At 41.5% G+C, this 16,880-nt stretch overlaps 1 protein-coding gene and 1 long non-coding RNA gene across 3 annotated transcripts; one reads left to right on the top strand and one right to left on the bottom strand.

Moving 5' to 3' along the window:
• Nucleotides 1-2,876: 2,876 nt before the first annotated feature.
• Nucleotides 2,877-6,933, bottom strand: LOC125716986 (uncharacterized). The gene is made up of 2 exons (XR_007384447.1): nt 4,290-6,933; nt 2,877-3,714 (listed from the first exon to the last, which is right to left on the bottom strand). It is a non-coding gene; the product is annotated as an uncharacterized LOC125716986 (long non-coding RNA).
• A 2,987-nt stretch (nt 6,934-9,920) lies between these two features.
• On the top strand, nt 9,921-16,880 carry LOC125716958 (histone-binding protein N1/N2-like). Of its 2 annotated transcripts, XM_048989840.1 has the most exons (15): nt 9,921-10,115; nt 10,836-10,877; nt 11,157-11,270; nt 11,489-11,569; nt 11,937-12,046; nt 12,516-12,857; nt 13,891-13,949; nt 14,830-14,921; nt 15,033-15,106; nt 15,313-15,501; nt 15,742-15,914; nt 16,032-16,085; nt 16,213-16,281; nt 16,503-16,625; nt 16,697-16,880. In XM_048989840.1, exons 1-15 carry the CDS (start codon nt 10,078-10,080, stop codon nt 16,733-16,735), a joined length of 1,599 nt encoding a protein of 532 aa, XP_048845797.1. In that variant the 5' UTR covers nt 9,921-10,077; the 3' UTR covers nt 16,736-16,880. The 2 variants fall into 2 exon arrangements, with proteins under 2 accessions (XP_048845797.1, XP_048845798.1); XM_048989841.1 differs by lacking the exon at nt 12,516-12,857 and having other exon boundaries at nt 9,922-10,115.

The raw sequence follows: 16,880 nt of genomic DNA, 5'->3' as shown, positions 1-16,880 counted from the left end.
ATGTCGTTACAGTGTTTGTGCAAAACACTGGGTATTTAGTTCTTATCTACTGGATAGCACTGGTATTGATAACAATGGCTGAGATCATCTAAAGAGGGACATATTTGAGGTAGATTAGTCTAAAACACTGGTAAACGTTTGTCAAATTAGTGTTGGTTTCAGCATTACTTTGGTTGTTAGCTATTTATGTGGAAAATGTTTTGAAATAGTATGCAATTAATCTGTGACTAAGTTTTGAACATGGAGAAGTACTATGTTATTTCAAAATATTGTTGTTGATGTAATTAATCCAAACGTAGCATCACTTCTCGAAATTCCTGTTGCTGGCTATGTTTAGCACCTGGGGAAACGGGATGCAATAAACCAGTATTTCATTTGGTTACCAAAAACTGAAGGGCTTTAGTATTCGGCACAGGATGCAGTGGGACCCCTGAAGAGAAGTGTAAAAGGAGAACGAAGGTATAATTGAGACAGCATTTTTGCCAAAGCGGGACTTTACAAAACTTCCTCCGTCCATCCATTGTCCAAATTGTTTATCCTACTGGGTCGTGAGTGGTCCAGAGGCTATCCCGGAAACAATGGGCACGAGGCAGGGAACAACCCCAAATGGGGGGCCAGCCTATCACAGGGCACACTCACACACCATGCAGTCACACACGCACTCCTATGGACAATTTAGCAAGTCCAATTAGCCTCAGCATGTTTTTGGACTGTGGGAGGAAAATGGAATACCCGGAGGAAACCCCACAACGACATGGGGAGAACATGCAAATTCCACACACATGTGACCCAGGCGGAGACTCGAACCCGGGTCCCAGAGGTATGAGGCAACGGTGCTAACCACTGCACCACTAGGCCGCCCCTTGTCATTGGTTCATCGAAAAACAATTTTGGAAGAAAACAGTACTTCTCAAAAGTTAGTCAGAGCTAAATTGTACACTATTTCAAAACATTTTCCACATAAATATGTAACTAACAACCAATGTAATGCTAAAAGAACTAGTCTGACAAACCAATTCTAGTGATTTAGATTTACAAAACTTGAAAGTTTAAAAAAGAAAACTATAATTTTAATAGCCAATACAGTACCGTTATACTGAACACATTTAGCAAAGTATAAGACCTCTACTTCAGTGAGACAGGATGTAGTTAATGTTGCACAGGTGAGCAATCAAATAGGCTTGAAATATCCCACAGTAATTTATTTGGTTGTTTGTGATAGAGGCATGTTGGAGGGAGAGAATGTGGCTAAGTGAGGGAGGTGAGAAATTCAGGGAGTGATAAAATTCCACAATTTAACTTTAAATGTTTTAATTAGGAGGATGGATGTGAGAGAGATGTGGCCAGGAGTCAGGAGAACAGAGATGAAGAGGAGGAAGGAGGAGAAGGCAGACAAGAGGAAGGAGAGGTCCAGGATGAGAACACTGATGAAAGGGAGAGTGCAGATAATCCTGCTGGAGTAATTATTACCCAAGAGTTCAATAAACCCAACCAACCAGACCTAAATTCATTGTCAGGCGGCTACTACCTTAGGTGTTGGTGGCTTAATGGTTAGGGAAGCGCACTTGTAATTGAAAGATTGCAGGTTTGAATCTATGACCAACAAGGCACCACTGAGGGACCCTGAGCAAGGTACTGCCCCCAAGCACTGCTCCCCAGGTGCTGAATTAGCTGCCCCCTGCTATGTCACATATGTGTTAAATGCAGAGGACACATTTCGTTGTTGTGCTATGGTGTGTCAACAATGATCACTTAATTCTTAAGTTTACTCTTACTTTCCGAACAAAGTGGTACAAAAGATTTCCATGGCTCCATGTTAATCCTGGTGTGGAAGGGATACTGTGCTGTTACTGTAGTAAAGCTTTTAATTCAGAGACATCACCACTTGCAAAGAATTCAGAACCAGCATTTTTTTGACTGGTTTTAAAAATTGGAAAAAAGCCCTTGAGCGATTCAGTTCACATGAAAAATCAGAATGTCACAAGACAGCAGTAACAACACATATTTATGAAGACAGGTCAGTTCAATCGCAACTATCTAGTGTGGCTGCTAAACAGCAGGAGGAAGCTAGGGCATGTCTTTGAAAATCATTGGTGGTATGCAGATGTTAGCCAGGCAGGGCTTACTTTTTCGGGGGCACGAGTGTGGTGAAGGGAATCTTGATCAGTTACACAAGTACAAATCAGAGAATGATCCTTGTCTTACCAAGTGGTTGATGGGTAGAAAGGATGTCTATACTTCAGCTCCAATTCGGTATGAATTCCTGCAGTTGTTTAGCAACTCTATCATAAAGGGAACAGCAGATGATATCAAATCACTTCCACACTTGCAGTTTACTGTGATGATGGATGGTACACGAGATATGTCCGGAAAAGAGCAAGAGGCATTCTGTCTGAGATATGTTGATCTTGATCGAGTTGTTCTTGAGGAGTTCATTGAACTTCATGAGACTTCTCTGACTACAGGAGAAAATCTAGCTAGAGTGGTGATGGATGTGTTACAGTGCCTGAATTTGTCAATCAGTGGGTAATGGGGACAAACATATGATAGGGGCCAAATATGGCAGGCAAAAATAATGGAGCACAGGCCATTATCAGGAAATCACAACCTCTTGCTCATTATGTCCACTGTGCTGTGCACTGTGTTAGCCCTCTATGGCATGAATTTTTATTTTAGGAGGAAAAAAATATTTTACTCTAGTTTTAGGGAGCTTGGGGGTCCTTGATAAAATATTAATCATAAAATGTGTCCCCCCCAGCCCCCCCCACCAGATTTTGGTCTGTTGTCTCAGGGCAACAAGATGCTACAAGGGTACTAAAACGCCAAGGTTTTGTATATTATATAATAAGTTGAATGAGAAGCAAACAAGCAATAAATTAATTTAAAAAGTTTTATTTCAACGACAACAACAATTTCAACAAGTTTTATTTCAACAATCATCAGTGGATGGTTTATCAATCTGTGTGTTGGAGATTAGCCACTTGCTCCTACATCTGGCAGCTCAGGGGGTTGCACAGCTCTCCCTGTATAAATCTCAAAATTGTGTGGGACACCATCAGAGCCAGCTAAGATGAGTATCTTGTAGCCCCATTTCTTTGTTTTTGATGGCAAGTATTGCTTGAGTCTATTTCTTCCCTTGAAGGGGACCATCTGCTCATCTACAGCCAGCTTCTCAGACATTGGGATTGTCTGCAGCCTCGAGGTAAGGTGAATGACCAGTGGTAGGATTTTGTGGAGTGGATCAAGATTTTCTCGTTGTCTCAATTCATTGTTGTTGAAGTGCAGGGATTTTTTTTATAAACTCCCATCTGTTTAGTGTTATGGTGTCAGCTACCTGGGACACTCGAGTGGCTTTGTTCCAAAACATGCGGGTACCTGGTAATCCAAACAATGACATGTACACCGCTGTACCCATGAACTGCTCCAGTTCTTTAGTTGTGAGGTTTAGGGGCTTGTTGGTATCACACTGAATGGCATATAAATTTGACTGCTCTACAACTACTTCCAATATGTCTTCAGAAAAAAACATCTTGAAGTATTCATAGGGGGACATGATATTGTCTGATTTTGGAAGGCTGGCCTGCCATTCTGGGTAATCAGTGATGATGGTACTGTGGTGTGTTCTCCAGCGGGGTAATCGTGAAACATCTTCCTTTGGTACATCATCTTCATTTTCCTCTTCATTCACAGACTCATTGTCATCAGACAGACCGTCTGTTTTCAAAAGAAACAAGGAATCATACAATTAGAATAGGTCATATACCTCTCATGCATGCGCACACACACACACACACACACACACAAACACCAGCACACACACATTTTCATGACATACTCTACTAACTGAACCCTGATCTCCTAACTCTCCCTCAAACCTGATCCTGGTGTCCATTCTTCCTCACTGTCACTCTCCTCAAGCTCACTGTCCTCACTGTCAGAAGGAATGTGCCTAACTGCTCGATCATGTTCCTTACACCCATAAAATGTCCTTGCATCCATTTCCTGTGAATAATAGTAGATAGTACATCAAAAAAATTGATTATGGTGATAACTATGCATCCCTACACATCTCCATCCATGAGCATGTTATTGTTCAAACGAAAGTGGTCTAACTGCGCAATGTTGCCCTGTGGCAACAAATGAAAGACTACCGTTTTAGTATATAAATAAAGACAAAAAGTGCCTTTAATCAATTAAATAGGCTTCTTCACATATTCATGCACATCACAGATATTATTTATACAAAATTATTTAAATTTTAACATGTTAAAAAGTGAAATGTATCTTACCTTTTGCTAGCAGTGTGTCCAAGCCGGCTATGGTTGCAAAAAGGACTGTTCCACCCCCAGACGAAAGGTCAAACCCACGCCCACCTCAAATTTTATTGGTTACAGACTTGTCATCAGACTTTTACTGTGATGTTTTTTTGGTAAAATTTTAAAGGGGCAGTGTGTGGGCCAAAATAGTGGTTTGTTGCCTGAGGGTTACACCATGCCATAGAGGGTTAACCTTCCTACACAGCAGGCCTGTACTGCCTCATTATTTATTAGCAATGGAGTGGGTCAATGAATCAGAACACAGACAGTGGATGGTGTGCTTTCTGCTGTTGCTAGTGTTAAAGAAGCCTTTGCCAAAAAAAAGAAATCCAGAGAGTTTTAAAACTGTTTACAACAAAGCAACCAAGATGTGTGAAACACTTCATCTCACTCCTGTTACCTCTCCATGTGCCTTTAAGCCACCTCAGCGTTTCACAGGCTGTGCTCCTGCACATATGCATGCAACCCCCTACTGATTACTACAGTACTGAATTCTTTAATGTTCTGGATGTTGTAGATATGCAGTTTAGGGAACAATTTCTAAAGGGTGGAATGCATATGATCAGAAATCTTGAACAAGTCCTCTTGACTGGTAAATGATGTTGTGCAACAGCACGCATAAGTTAACTCTGACTGCCTGAAAGTACAATTAGCAATGTTCATGACAAAGTACAATTTCCAATCTAGCAGTGAAGATGCAGTCATTCTTTAGGGCAGGGGTCGGGAACCTATGGCTCGCGAGCCAGATGTGGCTCTTTTGATGGCTGCATCTGGCTCACAGACAAATCTTTAATAAAAAAAATAATAATGTTAAAAATATAAAACATGCTCATGTATTTCAACCCATTCATTTCCTACCGCTCATGTTCATGGTTGCAGGTGGCTGGAGCCAATCACAGAACATTAAGACCAACCTACGATCACGTTTAACGGATGGAAGTCTCAATGCCTGCATGAAGCTTAACCTCACGACGTATCACCCAGACTACAAAGCCACCAGCAGAACCATTCAGCACCATAAGTCGCATTAATGGTAAGAAGTACTTTATTCATCATTGGTTAGCAACAGCATAACAGCGTTATTAAAAAGAATTCAGAGACTTATTGTACATTAAAAATGTTGGTCTTTTACTTGTATTTAGTTTTAAACATATTGTATGGCTCTCACGGAATTACATTTTTAAATATATGGCGTTCATGGCTCTCTCAGCCAAAAAGGTTCCCGACCCCTGCTTTAGGGGATGGGTCCAGAGGTCCGTGGCCTCTCTGATCAAATTGAGACGCTTCTTACACTGCTTCTTGTCATTCCCGTGTCATCAGCTGAAGCTGAAAGAGGCTTCAACAGCCGCATCTGGAGGCTGTAAACGTGGTTGCTAAGGACTATGACACCAACACGCCTCAATAGTGTCACTGTGTGTCACATTCGAAAGCACAAGCTGGACAAATTGGACAGAAAAATGACCACTCAACAGTTTGTTTCTTGTAAGGAGAACAGAAAGAGCACATTTGGTTGTTTTAAGTAGCCTAGTGAATATGGCAGGGTAAATAAAGTAAGGTGGTTGGTCAGGGTTTGTAATGTTCAATACTGTTTACTATTTAGCTGTAAAGTCACTTGATCAGTAAGGCCAATTTGATCAGTCTATTGCATCATTTCGCATTCATGTTTGTATTACAACTTCCCTTTTTGTTAATTTGAACTGATTCTCACTTGTTAAACATTTGCTATTTTTGAGAGCAAATGAGTTTTGCAAATGAGTTTTAAAAGTTGTAGAATAATTAAGGACATTAAAAGTCTTCTTTTATGTGGTACATCATGTTTTGCTTGCACGTCTGAAGTCAGTACTAAAGCAACAATGTAGTTCTTTTACCTTAAAATGTGATCAAACTCATTTTGATGCTTCACTGACTTACAATGCATATACAGTTGTGTCCAAAAGTTTGCATACACCGGAGAATAATACGTTCCCTGCCTTGTGCCCATCAGGACCCCCCTGTGACCTAGTAGGATAAGCGGTTTGGAAAATGGATGGATGGATAATTTGGGTGGCACATTTATAAATTGGATTAGGTCCTTCCTTATATAGAAACCCCAGCGCACATATATGTACGAATGGTATCCTTTCAGAAAGGTTTAAATTGTCCAGAGACTGTCGACAGGGATGCCCTCTTTTATTTGATTTAACCATAGAGCCTCTGGCAGGGGACATATGTACCAGTCAGGCTGTCTAATGAGTTCACATTGGAAGTATACAAAATAAAATCTCACTATACGCAGATGACTTTATCTTTCAGAATGCGTTTTCTGTACCTGCTGTATTAGATATTATTTTAAAGATTGGGGAAATTTCTGGATAATGAATCAATTTGTGGGTTCACCAATACCCAGGGAACTACAGACTATCAGACTATCTCTCTGTTTGATTGGGCACAGAAAGGCTTTAAGTATCTAGTATCTTTTTTTAATATTTACAGCTTAACAAATAATAAATGATTTTTTTGAAAGGGAGTCAACTGTCAACAGAAATTTCACATGTAGATATAATTATACAACAGGCTACTATGCTAAAAGGCAAAATTTCGGAAATATATTTAGCTCTCCTGGATCATGTTAACTCTTCTTTACCTTCACTTAAAGCAGTCTAGCAACAAGACCTTGGCCAAGTCTTAGAAGAGGTTCAGTGGGATCATAATATACATATATATATATATATATATATATATATATATATATATATATAATGCTACATTTCCATCATTTTCATGTAATAATTGTTTATTCAAGGAACTTACCTAACCCCGGTTCGACTATATTAAAGGGGATTGAGGATGCATATATTTTGGGCTGTGCTAGTTTGCAACAGTTCTGGAATATGATACATGTCTTTTCAGAAAAGATATTGGACAAGACCTATGAAAAGACACCTGTGAAATACCTTTTCGGAACAGACATGGATGGCAAGATGGACCCCATTCCTTCTAAAAGAACTGGACTGATCTCCTACACAGCAAAGAAATGTATTCTGTTAAATTGGAACAAGCGACAACCTCCAACATTTGACTTGTTCACCCAACTGTTAAGAGATAATTTCCTTGGAACAACTAACATACACCCTATAGGGAAAAGCGGAGTTATATGTTAAAATATGGCAACCCTTTGTAGATCTGTTATAACCCTCCTTAATTTGTCTATATGTCTATATCTACATCATGACTTCTACCATGTGTTATTCTTTTTAAAAAAAAATCTAATCTGATTGTTATTATTTCATTTTTATTTATTGTTACTATTGCTATTACTTTATTATTATTTATAAATGTTTATTTTTTGGGGGGGATTAAAAGAAAAATCAAAAAATATATAATTGCCAAAAAAAAGAACATTGCTGCCTTGGAAAGGGTTCAACGTAGACTGATTGATTCCTGATCTTAGAGGAATGTCTTATGAGGAGAGGTTAGCTGAGCTGAATCTGTTTAGCCTAAGGAGACTAAGGGGGGACATGATCCAGGTATATAAGATTCTAACAGGTCTGGATGCTGTTCAGCCAAATGGCTACTTAAATATTAGGTTAAATATTATAACTTGTGGCCATAGGTGGAAAATACCCAGAGAACATTTTAAAATAGATTTGAGGAAGCACTTCTTTACACAGCGTGTAGTTGGAGTATGGAATAGTCTTCCTGCTAGTGTAGCACAAGCTAAAACCCTGGGTTCCTTTAAATCAGAGAGCTAGATAAGATTTTAACAGCTCTGACCTATTAGTTAAGTTCTCCCCAAATGAGCTTGATGGGCCGAATGGCCTCCTCTCGTTTGCAAGTTTCTTATGTTCTTAAGGCCCTATTCTGTTCCGGCATGACTGTGCTCCAGAGCACAAAGCAAGGTCCATAAAGACATGGTTAGATGAGTCTGGTGTGGAAGAACCTAACTGGACCACACAGAGCCCTGGTCTAAACCCCACTGAACACCTTTGGGTTGAACTAGTATTGAGATTGTGAGTATCCAACATATCCAACATCAGTACCTGACTTCTTGATGAATGGGCAAAAATTCCCACAGAAGCACTCCATAATCTTATGGAAAGCCTTCCCAGAAGACTGGCAGCTGTTATAATAATAATAATAATAGATATGTTATTGATCCCCAAGTGGAGATTCTTTTTATGCTTCCCCCAGCTTGCTCTCTGTAAGCGAGAGCAAGACGGCTGTGATGGGCAGCCACCTGTTGTGGCACCCAGGAAGCTGGGGTCTAAGGGCCTTGTTCAAGGACCCAGTGACGTGGCAGGGCCAGCTCAAACCGGCAACCTTCTGATCCCAAGCACAGAGACTTAGCTCTGAGCCACATGCTGCCCCTGCGACCAGCTCCATATTGGTTCCCATATATTTAGAATGGCCAGATGTCCCAACACTTTTGTCCATACAGTGTATTTTAAAGGAAAAATAATAGAAAAAAACACTTCTGCTTTTAATTATCTATGTTTGCAAATATTAATCAAAGAACCGTGGAAATAAGTTTATCTCTCTTGCTTTGTAAAGTTCATTTGTACTTTTCTTTATTGTTGCTATTGTATAATTGTTTCACTTCTGGGCAAGATTTTCATGCCTATGTATTCTTTCTTGTGTTTTCCATTGTTCCACCTTCTAACCTATCATGCAGGTAAGGGTCAACTAGAGCCAATCCCTGGTAACAGAGGCTACAAATCTGGGGTACAGCCTCGATGGGATGCCAGTCCATTAAGGAGCATATACATACATTATAGACAATTTATAGACACTTTTAGTTCAAGTGCGTGTCTGAACTGTGGCAGGAAACCAGTGTACAAGAAGGACAACTGCACTTCCCGGGGAGAACATGCAAATTCTTAAGTTATTTTTCGCAGACTATGAAGTCGTGAAGGAACCACGTTCGGTATTAGCCCTATAAAAGGTCTGGCAATGCCAAATGTCGTGGGGCCATCAGAGACCAAAAATCGAGGGTAAAAATTAAATCGCAGTCCCACCCTTGTGTGAGGCAATAGTACTACCCAATGAGCCACCGAGCTGCTCTTCTCAAGTTATGGCTATTTGAACATTTAAAGAGTAATGTTACCGCCATCTACTGGAAAAATTTAAAAGGTACACACATTCACATTTTTTTAAATCATCTCATTATCAAGAAATGTAGAAAAATCATGAATTGTATCATTTTAAATATTTCTCTAGTTAAAGTAGCGTACCATTGAAAGCTATACAATATTATAACTATCATTTTATTCAGTGCATGAAACGAATTAAACCATATCAGTTCCTTATTTTATTCAAAGCATACGAAATATTTGATCTAAAATGAAATCTAAAACATACATGCTTGGTTACGATTTTTTACTGCGGGAAAGTAAATTGATTTACAATGTTGGTCAGAAGTTACTTTTCGTAGTTACTGGCTCGTTGTCTGAATAGTCAATGTGTTGAAATAGAAAATACACATGTAATTGTTTCATTAGATGGGTGGACAGTCACTGTCGTCTCCATTTACTGTCTCTTTAAATTTATAAATTTTAATTTATCTCTCTCTCTTTATCCCCCCCCCCCCCCCGAACTTATTCTGGGTTCAAAGTTCAGCGGAAGTGAGCGCGCGTTCTGTATTTAAAGGCGCCAACTGAACAGGCGAAGGGATAGAGAACCTTCTCTGCCATCTTTTCTTCCCGCGTAAGGAGGTAGCGGTGTGGTTTTAAGGTTTTAAGAGTGCCATAGGAAAGCACGCCTCGTGTTTGTTTTTTAAGCGGACATGCCAGAGGAGTCGGCCGCCCCCTTAAACGCAGACAGGTGAAGCATGTGGGGGGGCGACGCGGGCTAGTTGAAGTTGGTCAGAATTGGCGCGCCAGGCTTTTTCTCGGACCGCGAGACGAAACGAGTTACCGTGCAAGTGCCGGACGGCGGGTCTGCTCGGCACGACCCCGCAGCCAGGTGCCCGAGTGTATGCCCTGCTGTTTGGATCAGGGTGCTCGATCAGTTTCGGTTTCGTCGTGCCGTTCCTCCCCCTCTTTCCAGCCCGTTGCTGCCTTTTGAACTTAAATAAGTTCCTTTTTTAATGGCGTTGTTGGGGGGAGGACTCTTCTAAAGCGGCTTGCTGTAGCACGTTAGCGTGCTGCTTTTGTGAAGAAGGCGCTAACGTGTCAGGCTGTCAGCCGAAGTTACTGCCTATGTACAAACTGCTATTTCATCTCAAATACTAATTCCAGTAAAGATATTGAAGACTAGATTTGGAACTGCGGAGACGCGCTATTGCAATTTAATATTTTTTTTAAAGTATGGCTGATCGCGGACACACTTGCATGGCCGGGGGTGGGACTTTATGACGCATGTCTGAGCAATGCAAACAACAGTGCAAACGCGTTTCTGAAAGCTGCCTGTGAAAGATTTACACTTATTTCAGAAAGGTGGTGGCGTGTTGATTCCGCGACATATTTAAGCCACGAAATATTTGCCTATGTTTGTTTTCGCTGATTGCTTTTTAATGTGCTTTTTTTATATTTATATAAAAAGCATGGATGAAAAGCCTTGTTCTTCGTCGAGCGCCACCGAAAGGTGAGTTCCGATCAAAACTGAACCATGCGTGATGTAAAATTGCAGCTACTCTTTCCAGAAAGTTTTAAATGATTGTGTTTGGTAATGAGAATTGTATATGGGATGACGTAATGCTATGGGGTTGATCACATGATTGATTTCGACTTGTATGCGAAAGTTTTGCTCTGTGATGCGGTAACTAATTCTCTGCCGAGTAACACTTTTTAATTAATTTATAATTAGCTTTAAACGTTATAGCGCGTTAATATTCTTTAATATTTTACTTTACTGCTTCACTAGTCCCAGGGCTGTTATGGAAGAAGCAAAGAAGTTGATCGGAACAGGAAACCGCCACATGGTTATGGGCGACGTGGTATCAGCTGTCGCCGTCTTCCAAGAGGCCTGTAGCATGCTGTGAGTAGGCGAGGGTCCAGCTTTGAACCTGCCCTCTATGCAGAGAATTGGCCTTTGTTGCAGTATAGAGTGATGCTGAGGTGGTGGACATTGTTTTGAAATGGATGCTTGTAGTGATGGGTTTTCCTTAAGTATTAAATTCTGGATGGTATGCAGAATAACCGAGGGAAGAGTATTGTCTAAGTAGGAGAAAGATGTTTGCAACTTTTTCTGTTCAGAGCCAAGAAATATGGGGATACAGCTGATGAATGTGGGGAAGCTTTCTTTCTGTGTGGAAAGGCTCTGCTAGATATGGCAAGGTAAGGCTGTGCCTGTGATGACCCTTTTGTACACAGTTTGTGTGCATATGGATGTACACCCTTAATGGAGTACCACAGTCCATATGCAGAATTGACAAGTTACAATGGCTTGCTCACATGCATGCTAATCTTGGAATTCATGATCTACTTACCTTCACATAAGTATTAACTGCTATACTTGACTACCAGTATAATTGGACAGAAACTTGCAAATGGTAGTATATCATTCAGGAAATGACTAAAGCAAGGTTCATACGGGCAACTTCTGTCCTGGACCTGTAGTAAGAGACATGTTCTTGTCTGCAGTCATTTTTCAAATGAATGGGAATTTATGGACAATGTAACTAATGACTTTCTGTGGTTCAAGAATGGAGAACACTGTACTGGGAAATGCCCTGGATGGCGTCCCCGAGGAAGAGTCTGAAGAAGCGGCGAAACAAGATGACTCAAAGATTGAGAGTGCAGACAACTTGGATGGTTAGTGGTGCTTTTTGCCTCTGCAGCCCATTTGCTGGGCTAATTGCTGTGAGCCTGGTGTTCCACAAGTGCTTCTCTGACTGAGGTGTCTCTTTTGGCACAGTGATGTCCCAAGTTGAAATTCGATTGTAAACGGGGTTGATTCAGGCATTTTTTGGGTACCAAAGCTAAATCTATAATTTGCCAATTTTACATCAGTTGTCTACTATGTGTATGTACGTTTAAATATTAAGAGGATTGAGATTAGGAATCGGCAGAAACCTTATTCGATCCATTCCGTATTTGTATCAAGAGTGGATCAGGTTAATCCTATTCTAGAAACCTCCGCTTCTTAGCTGGCCTCTTCACTTTTACTCCCACAGGTATGAACTTGTTTCCTTGTGGGGTTAATCGGTTTTAGTGGTGGACTTCAGTCCTGCACTGTGGTGTGCAGCATCTCACTTCAGGCTCTGCTTTGTCATGACTTCAGAGGAAACCAGAGATGAGCTCCGAGTGCAAGTTTATGATGCCATGTCAGAAAAAGAGGGAAAAAGTGAGAAAGGGAAGGCAGAGGGCAGTAATGGGGAGACTGAAGCAGAGGTGGCTCAGGAACAGGATGGAGGAGCTGTGGCCTCTTCTGCCAAAGAATCTGGCACACCCCCTGTAGAGGATCAGTGTTCTGCTGAGAATAATGATGTGGCAATGGAAGAAGGCAATGAGAAGACTTCAGAAGAAGGGGAGGGGGAGGAGTCAAAGGTGGGGGTTATGGGTACGAAAGCTACTGATGGAGACAATATGGAAGAGAAAGTAGAGAATACAGAGGAAGCTGGAGGTAAACTGGGTGGCTGGGTGCACATTTATAATGGAAAAGCACACACTGGGATTGGGGTTTTAGTGTCTTGGATGCACTAGTAATTTTTGTGTATGCTAGATTGGCTGAATGCTGTATTGCTGGTCATTAATGTGGGCTGGTGTTATCTGAGCAACTGCACTTGAATGGAAACATTGTCTGGCCCTCTATACATAACACACAAGCCCCGGTTGAGGTTTTTGTCACACGTTGTGATTGGAGGGATTGTACCCCACGTAGGAGGTACGTCCAGTTGATGGACCTCCAAGAGCTCTAACCTTGGATTGGTCCTCAGGCTGTAGAACCAACTTAGTTTTGTCCCAGGCAAGAATTTCTCAGTTTTAAAGCTAATCAGAAACTCTAGAGTAATGCTTCTACTTCAAACTGAAGGCCCCATTCATGCATCCTATGTTGGCCACTATTCCTACTGCCTGCTCTCAAAGGAGCAGTTGTTTGAATGATGTGGTAAAACAGACCAAGTGCAGGTCTCTGCAGGCTGGAGTAGTGGGTGTATCGGAAGTTTGGTGGGTGTTGAAAGGATGGTTAGTGGGGATGTCAACATGAGGGTGGCGAAGTATGTGGACCCATGCATGTAATCTCCTTTGTGCTTACTGGAAGTATGCCAGTAAGTAACCAGCATATAAAGTGTCTTTTTGCAATATAAAGATGTATGAAATGGGCGCTTAACTATGATTAGCAGACCTCCATAATTATTACCTGACCTATGTCTGATAAATACCTGTCCATTTCTTGAAATGGATTGACTTCAGCTGATATAAATGTTTGGCATGCCTGCTCTATTGTACACACCCACCTTTCAACGCACCCCCTGCTCTGTCCTACAAAGATGTCAGAAACTGATGGCTATTCCATGATATCATATTGAATGAGCACTTTGACACTTGTGGGTTGCTAACCTTGTATTCATCTCATTCTGGGAAGCTTGAGCTAGCAGTGATAGTGAGTTGCCACACTGGGGAAAGTCATCTAAATGTCTCTGACTGTCTAATTTCAGATGATAGTGAGGAGGAGGAGGAAGAGGAGGAGGAGGAGGAACAGGCTGCAGAGGGAAAAGTAAGATCCACTGCCCCAAATCCATAATTTGTTTCCCTTTTAACCTTCTGGGGCTGACGATTCTGCGTATCTTTCTCGTGTATTTCAATTCATAACTCGCTGAAATCTTATTGTAGAAACGAGAAAAAAACCGCTGACTAAATCCGTAATGTCTCTTCAAAATGTTCATTATCGGAATTATACTTTTTTTTAAATTTAGGTTAAATAGGCAAAAAAAATCACCTTTGTTAGTTGCATCGGGGGTGTGTGCTGCTGCCCTCAACTGAAGATTGCTATTTGCAGTCTAAATAACCGTATTGCCGTATATTCAAATCGCATTTGCATGGTAATTTGAACAACGCAATGGTGAAACGCGATCCAGATACATCCCCATCAGGACCATGGGGGGGGGGGTGTGGCCAGGTGTGAATGGCTCATGCATACACATGAGAGCTCCTACATATTCAACGGAAGGAGACCAGAAATAGTGCCATGAGTTGGCTTATTCTTATTTATCCAGCGGAATGTTGCAACTATACCATTTAGTCATCTTCATGTAGCCAAGACTTTGGTGATCAGATATCCGGGATCAAAACAAACTGCCACCATTGCTTACTATGTACTTTTATAATGTTTTCTGCAAGTGTTCCAAACCTGCATTTTGTAATGTTTATAATTTGTCAAATTACAAACTTCACATAGTGCACTTTAATGTGTCAGACTTAAGATTAAGATGAATGTAATGCCAAAACAAATATAAGAATTCATGGCAAATTAGTTTGATATTGAATGAGATGTGTAACCATGCCCCAGTCAGTGAAAGTGTGTTCCCTACCCCTAGACCCCACAAGGTTAAGGAAAACGTGTATATAATTGAATTCTTGTCCTATTGCCAAAACAGGAGAGTGATGGTGAAGAGGGGGAAGAAGAAGAGGTGGGCAATCTCCAGCTGGCTTGGGAGATGTTGGAGGTTGCCAAGGTCATTTACAAAAGGTAGGACATGGGGCACCTGCATGTTTCTGGAACAATAGTACAGTCAGTTGATAGGTGGAATGTCACTCATGCATGCATTTACCTGAAAGATGTGTAACTTATTTCTTCAAGGAAAGAAAGCAAAGAGGATCAGCTGCTGGCAGCACAAGCACACCTCAAATTAGGAGAAGTTGGCACTGAATCTGGTTTGTGATTCTGGCCTAACTTATTGTTTTAGTATGCTATCAGGGTCACTGGTTTTAATTAATGATAGCTGTTTTCTGTAAGGCAAGATGGCCTGTCTGAAAGTGCTCATCCCTTTGATCATCATCGTACTCAAGAACACTGAATACTGTCCTTGGTTGGTTAGTGAGATGGTGAGCCTATGATCAGTCTTTGTTCTACCTTCCAGGGAATTATAGCCAGGCCCTTGAAGATTTCCAGGAGTGCCTTTCCATCCAGCTGAAGCACTTGGCTCCCCATAGCCGACTTTTGGCTGAAACACACTACCAACTAGGCTTGACTTATGGCTATACCGGCCAGTACAGCAAGGCTATACAGCACTTCAACAGCTCCATCCAGGTCATCGAAAGTCGCCTTGGTAAATACCGGTTTTGTGTGTGACTGAATTTCATTTGACCGATGAATTGGTCCTCAATAATATTGGTTCTGAATCTTTGCAGATTTATTGGGCTTTTGTTACTTATTAAAGCTCTCAAGTAAAATGAAATTGACATGCCTGGCAGACGAGGAAAAAATGAGAACCTCTGGGTTTTTAATAAACTTTGAACATCTGTGTCAGACTGCAAGCCTAGACTTCGTGATACCTTGTCCTTTACAGAAATGCTCCAGGAGACCCTGGATAAAGCAGGGGGAAAAGAGGGAGCTGCTGAGGAGCATAAGGAGATGGAGGAGCTGAGGCAGCTGCTACCTGATATTAGAGAGAAAGTAGAGGATGCCAAGGAGAGCCAGAAGACTGCTGTGGTGGCATCAGAGGCCATCCAACAGACTTTGGTATGCTCATGTTCTGGCTATATGGGCTGGTTTGGGCACTGTGGTATCATGCTACCTTCCAATATGGCAGACATCATTCATTTTGGCTCCTGCTGAACCAAGTGGTCTTTCCTCTAGGCAGGGGGCTCATCTTCCGGCTTCTCGGCAGAGAATGGTGGAAGTTCATCTGAGGTGAGATGTCCTAGAGTGACATGCCTTAAGGAATGCTGCATGTTATGAGAAGTTAACCTTGCACAATGGAATATGATTCATAGCTGGTATACTGTTAATTGCATGTGTGTTGGTTGTCCCCCCCTAGGTCCCTGTCTCTGATGGCGCGTCTACATCAAAGGCTGTTTCTGATATCTCTCACCTGGTCAGGAAGAAGGTTGGTTGGTCTGTCAGTACTGCCTCTGGAGTGTTCACAATCTCTGTGAACAATCTGGCAAGATGTAGTAGGCTTTTGTCTTGAATGCATCATGCGTTTTTTGCCATATTTTATGACATGAGCCCTCCGTCAATGTAAACCTGTAGCAGTCTTGCTTCAAAGTCCAGTCATTGGAGGTTTCTGCCTCTGCGTTCTGGTGAATCCAAAATCTTGTCACCCAGCGGAAACCAGAAGAGAGCCCAGTGAAGAATGGTGACTCAAAGAAGGCTAAGCAGGAGGCTTCTGTTAACGGCAACGGCGACTCCGTCCATAATGGCAGCGGGACACAGGAGGCAGAGGACAAGGTAGTGACTGGTTATAGGGCTATCTGAATCTGACTGATCTTGACTTGACTTGCCTTATTCCACCCCTTCAGCCTGCAGAGCCAGTAAGCCCCTTGCAGACCTCTGCATGAGCCCTTCCTCATGGACATCCCTAACCAGCACGACTCCTCTTCCATTTGATTCCTTTGTGTTGTAAATAAAACTTTTTTTTTTTTTGTAACTGTTCCTTTTTTGTAAAACTGTTGTATTTCATTAAAGATTATTTGCAAAACCTTA

This window comes from Brienomyrus brachyistius, chromosome 21, assembly GCF_023856365.1.
Source record: "Brienomyrus brachyistius isolate T26 chromosome 21, BBRACH_0.4, whole genome shotgun sequence".
Classification (NCBI taxonomy): Eukaryota; Metazoa; Chordata; class Actinopteri; order Osteoglossiformes; family Mormyridae; genus Brienomyrus; species Brienomyrus brachyistius.
The sequence above is the reverse complement of the archived record's forward strand: the minus strand, read 5'-3'. Positions and strand labels throughout refer to the sequence as shown.

Coding starts and splice junctions, on each gene's coding strand:
- LOC125716958 (XM_048989840.1), top strand. CDS start 10,078: ATGCCAGAGGAGTCGGCCGCCCCCTTAAACGCAGACAG. Junction 11,570..11,936: donor GCTCTGCTAGATATGGCAAG/GTAAGGCTGTGC, acceptor CTGTGGTTCAAG/AATGGAGAACACTGTACTGG. Junction 15,915..16,031: donor AGGCCATCCAACAGACTTTG/GTATGCTCATGT, acceptor TCTTTCCTCTAG/GCAGGGGGCTCATCTTCCGG.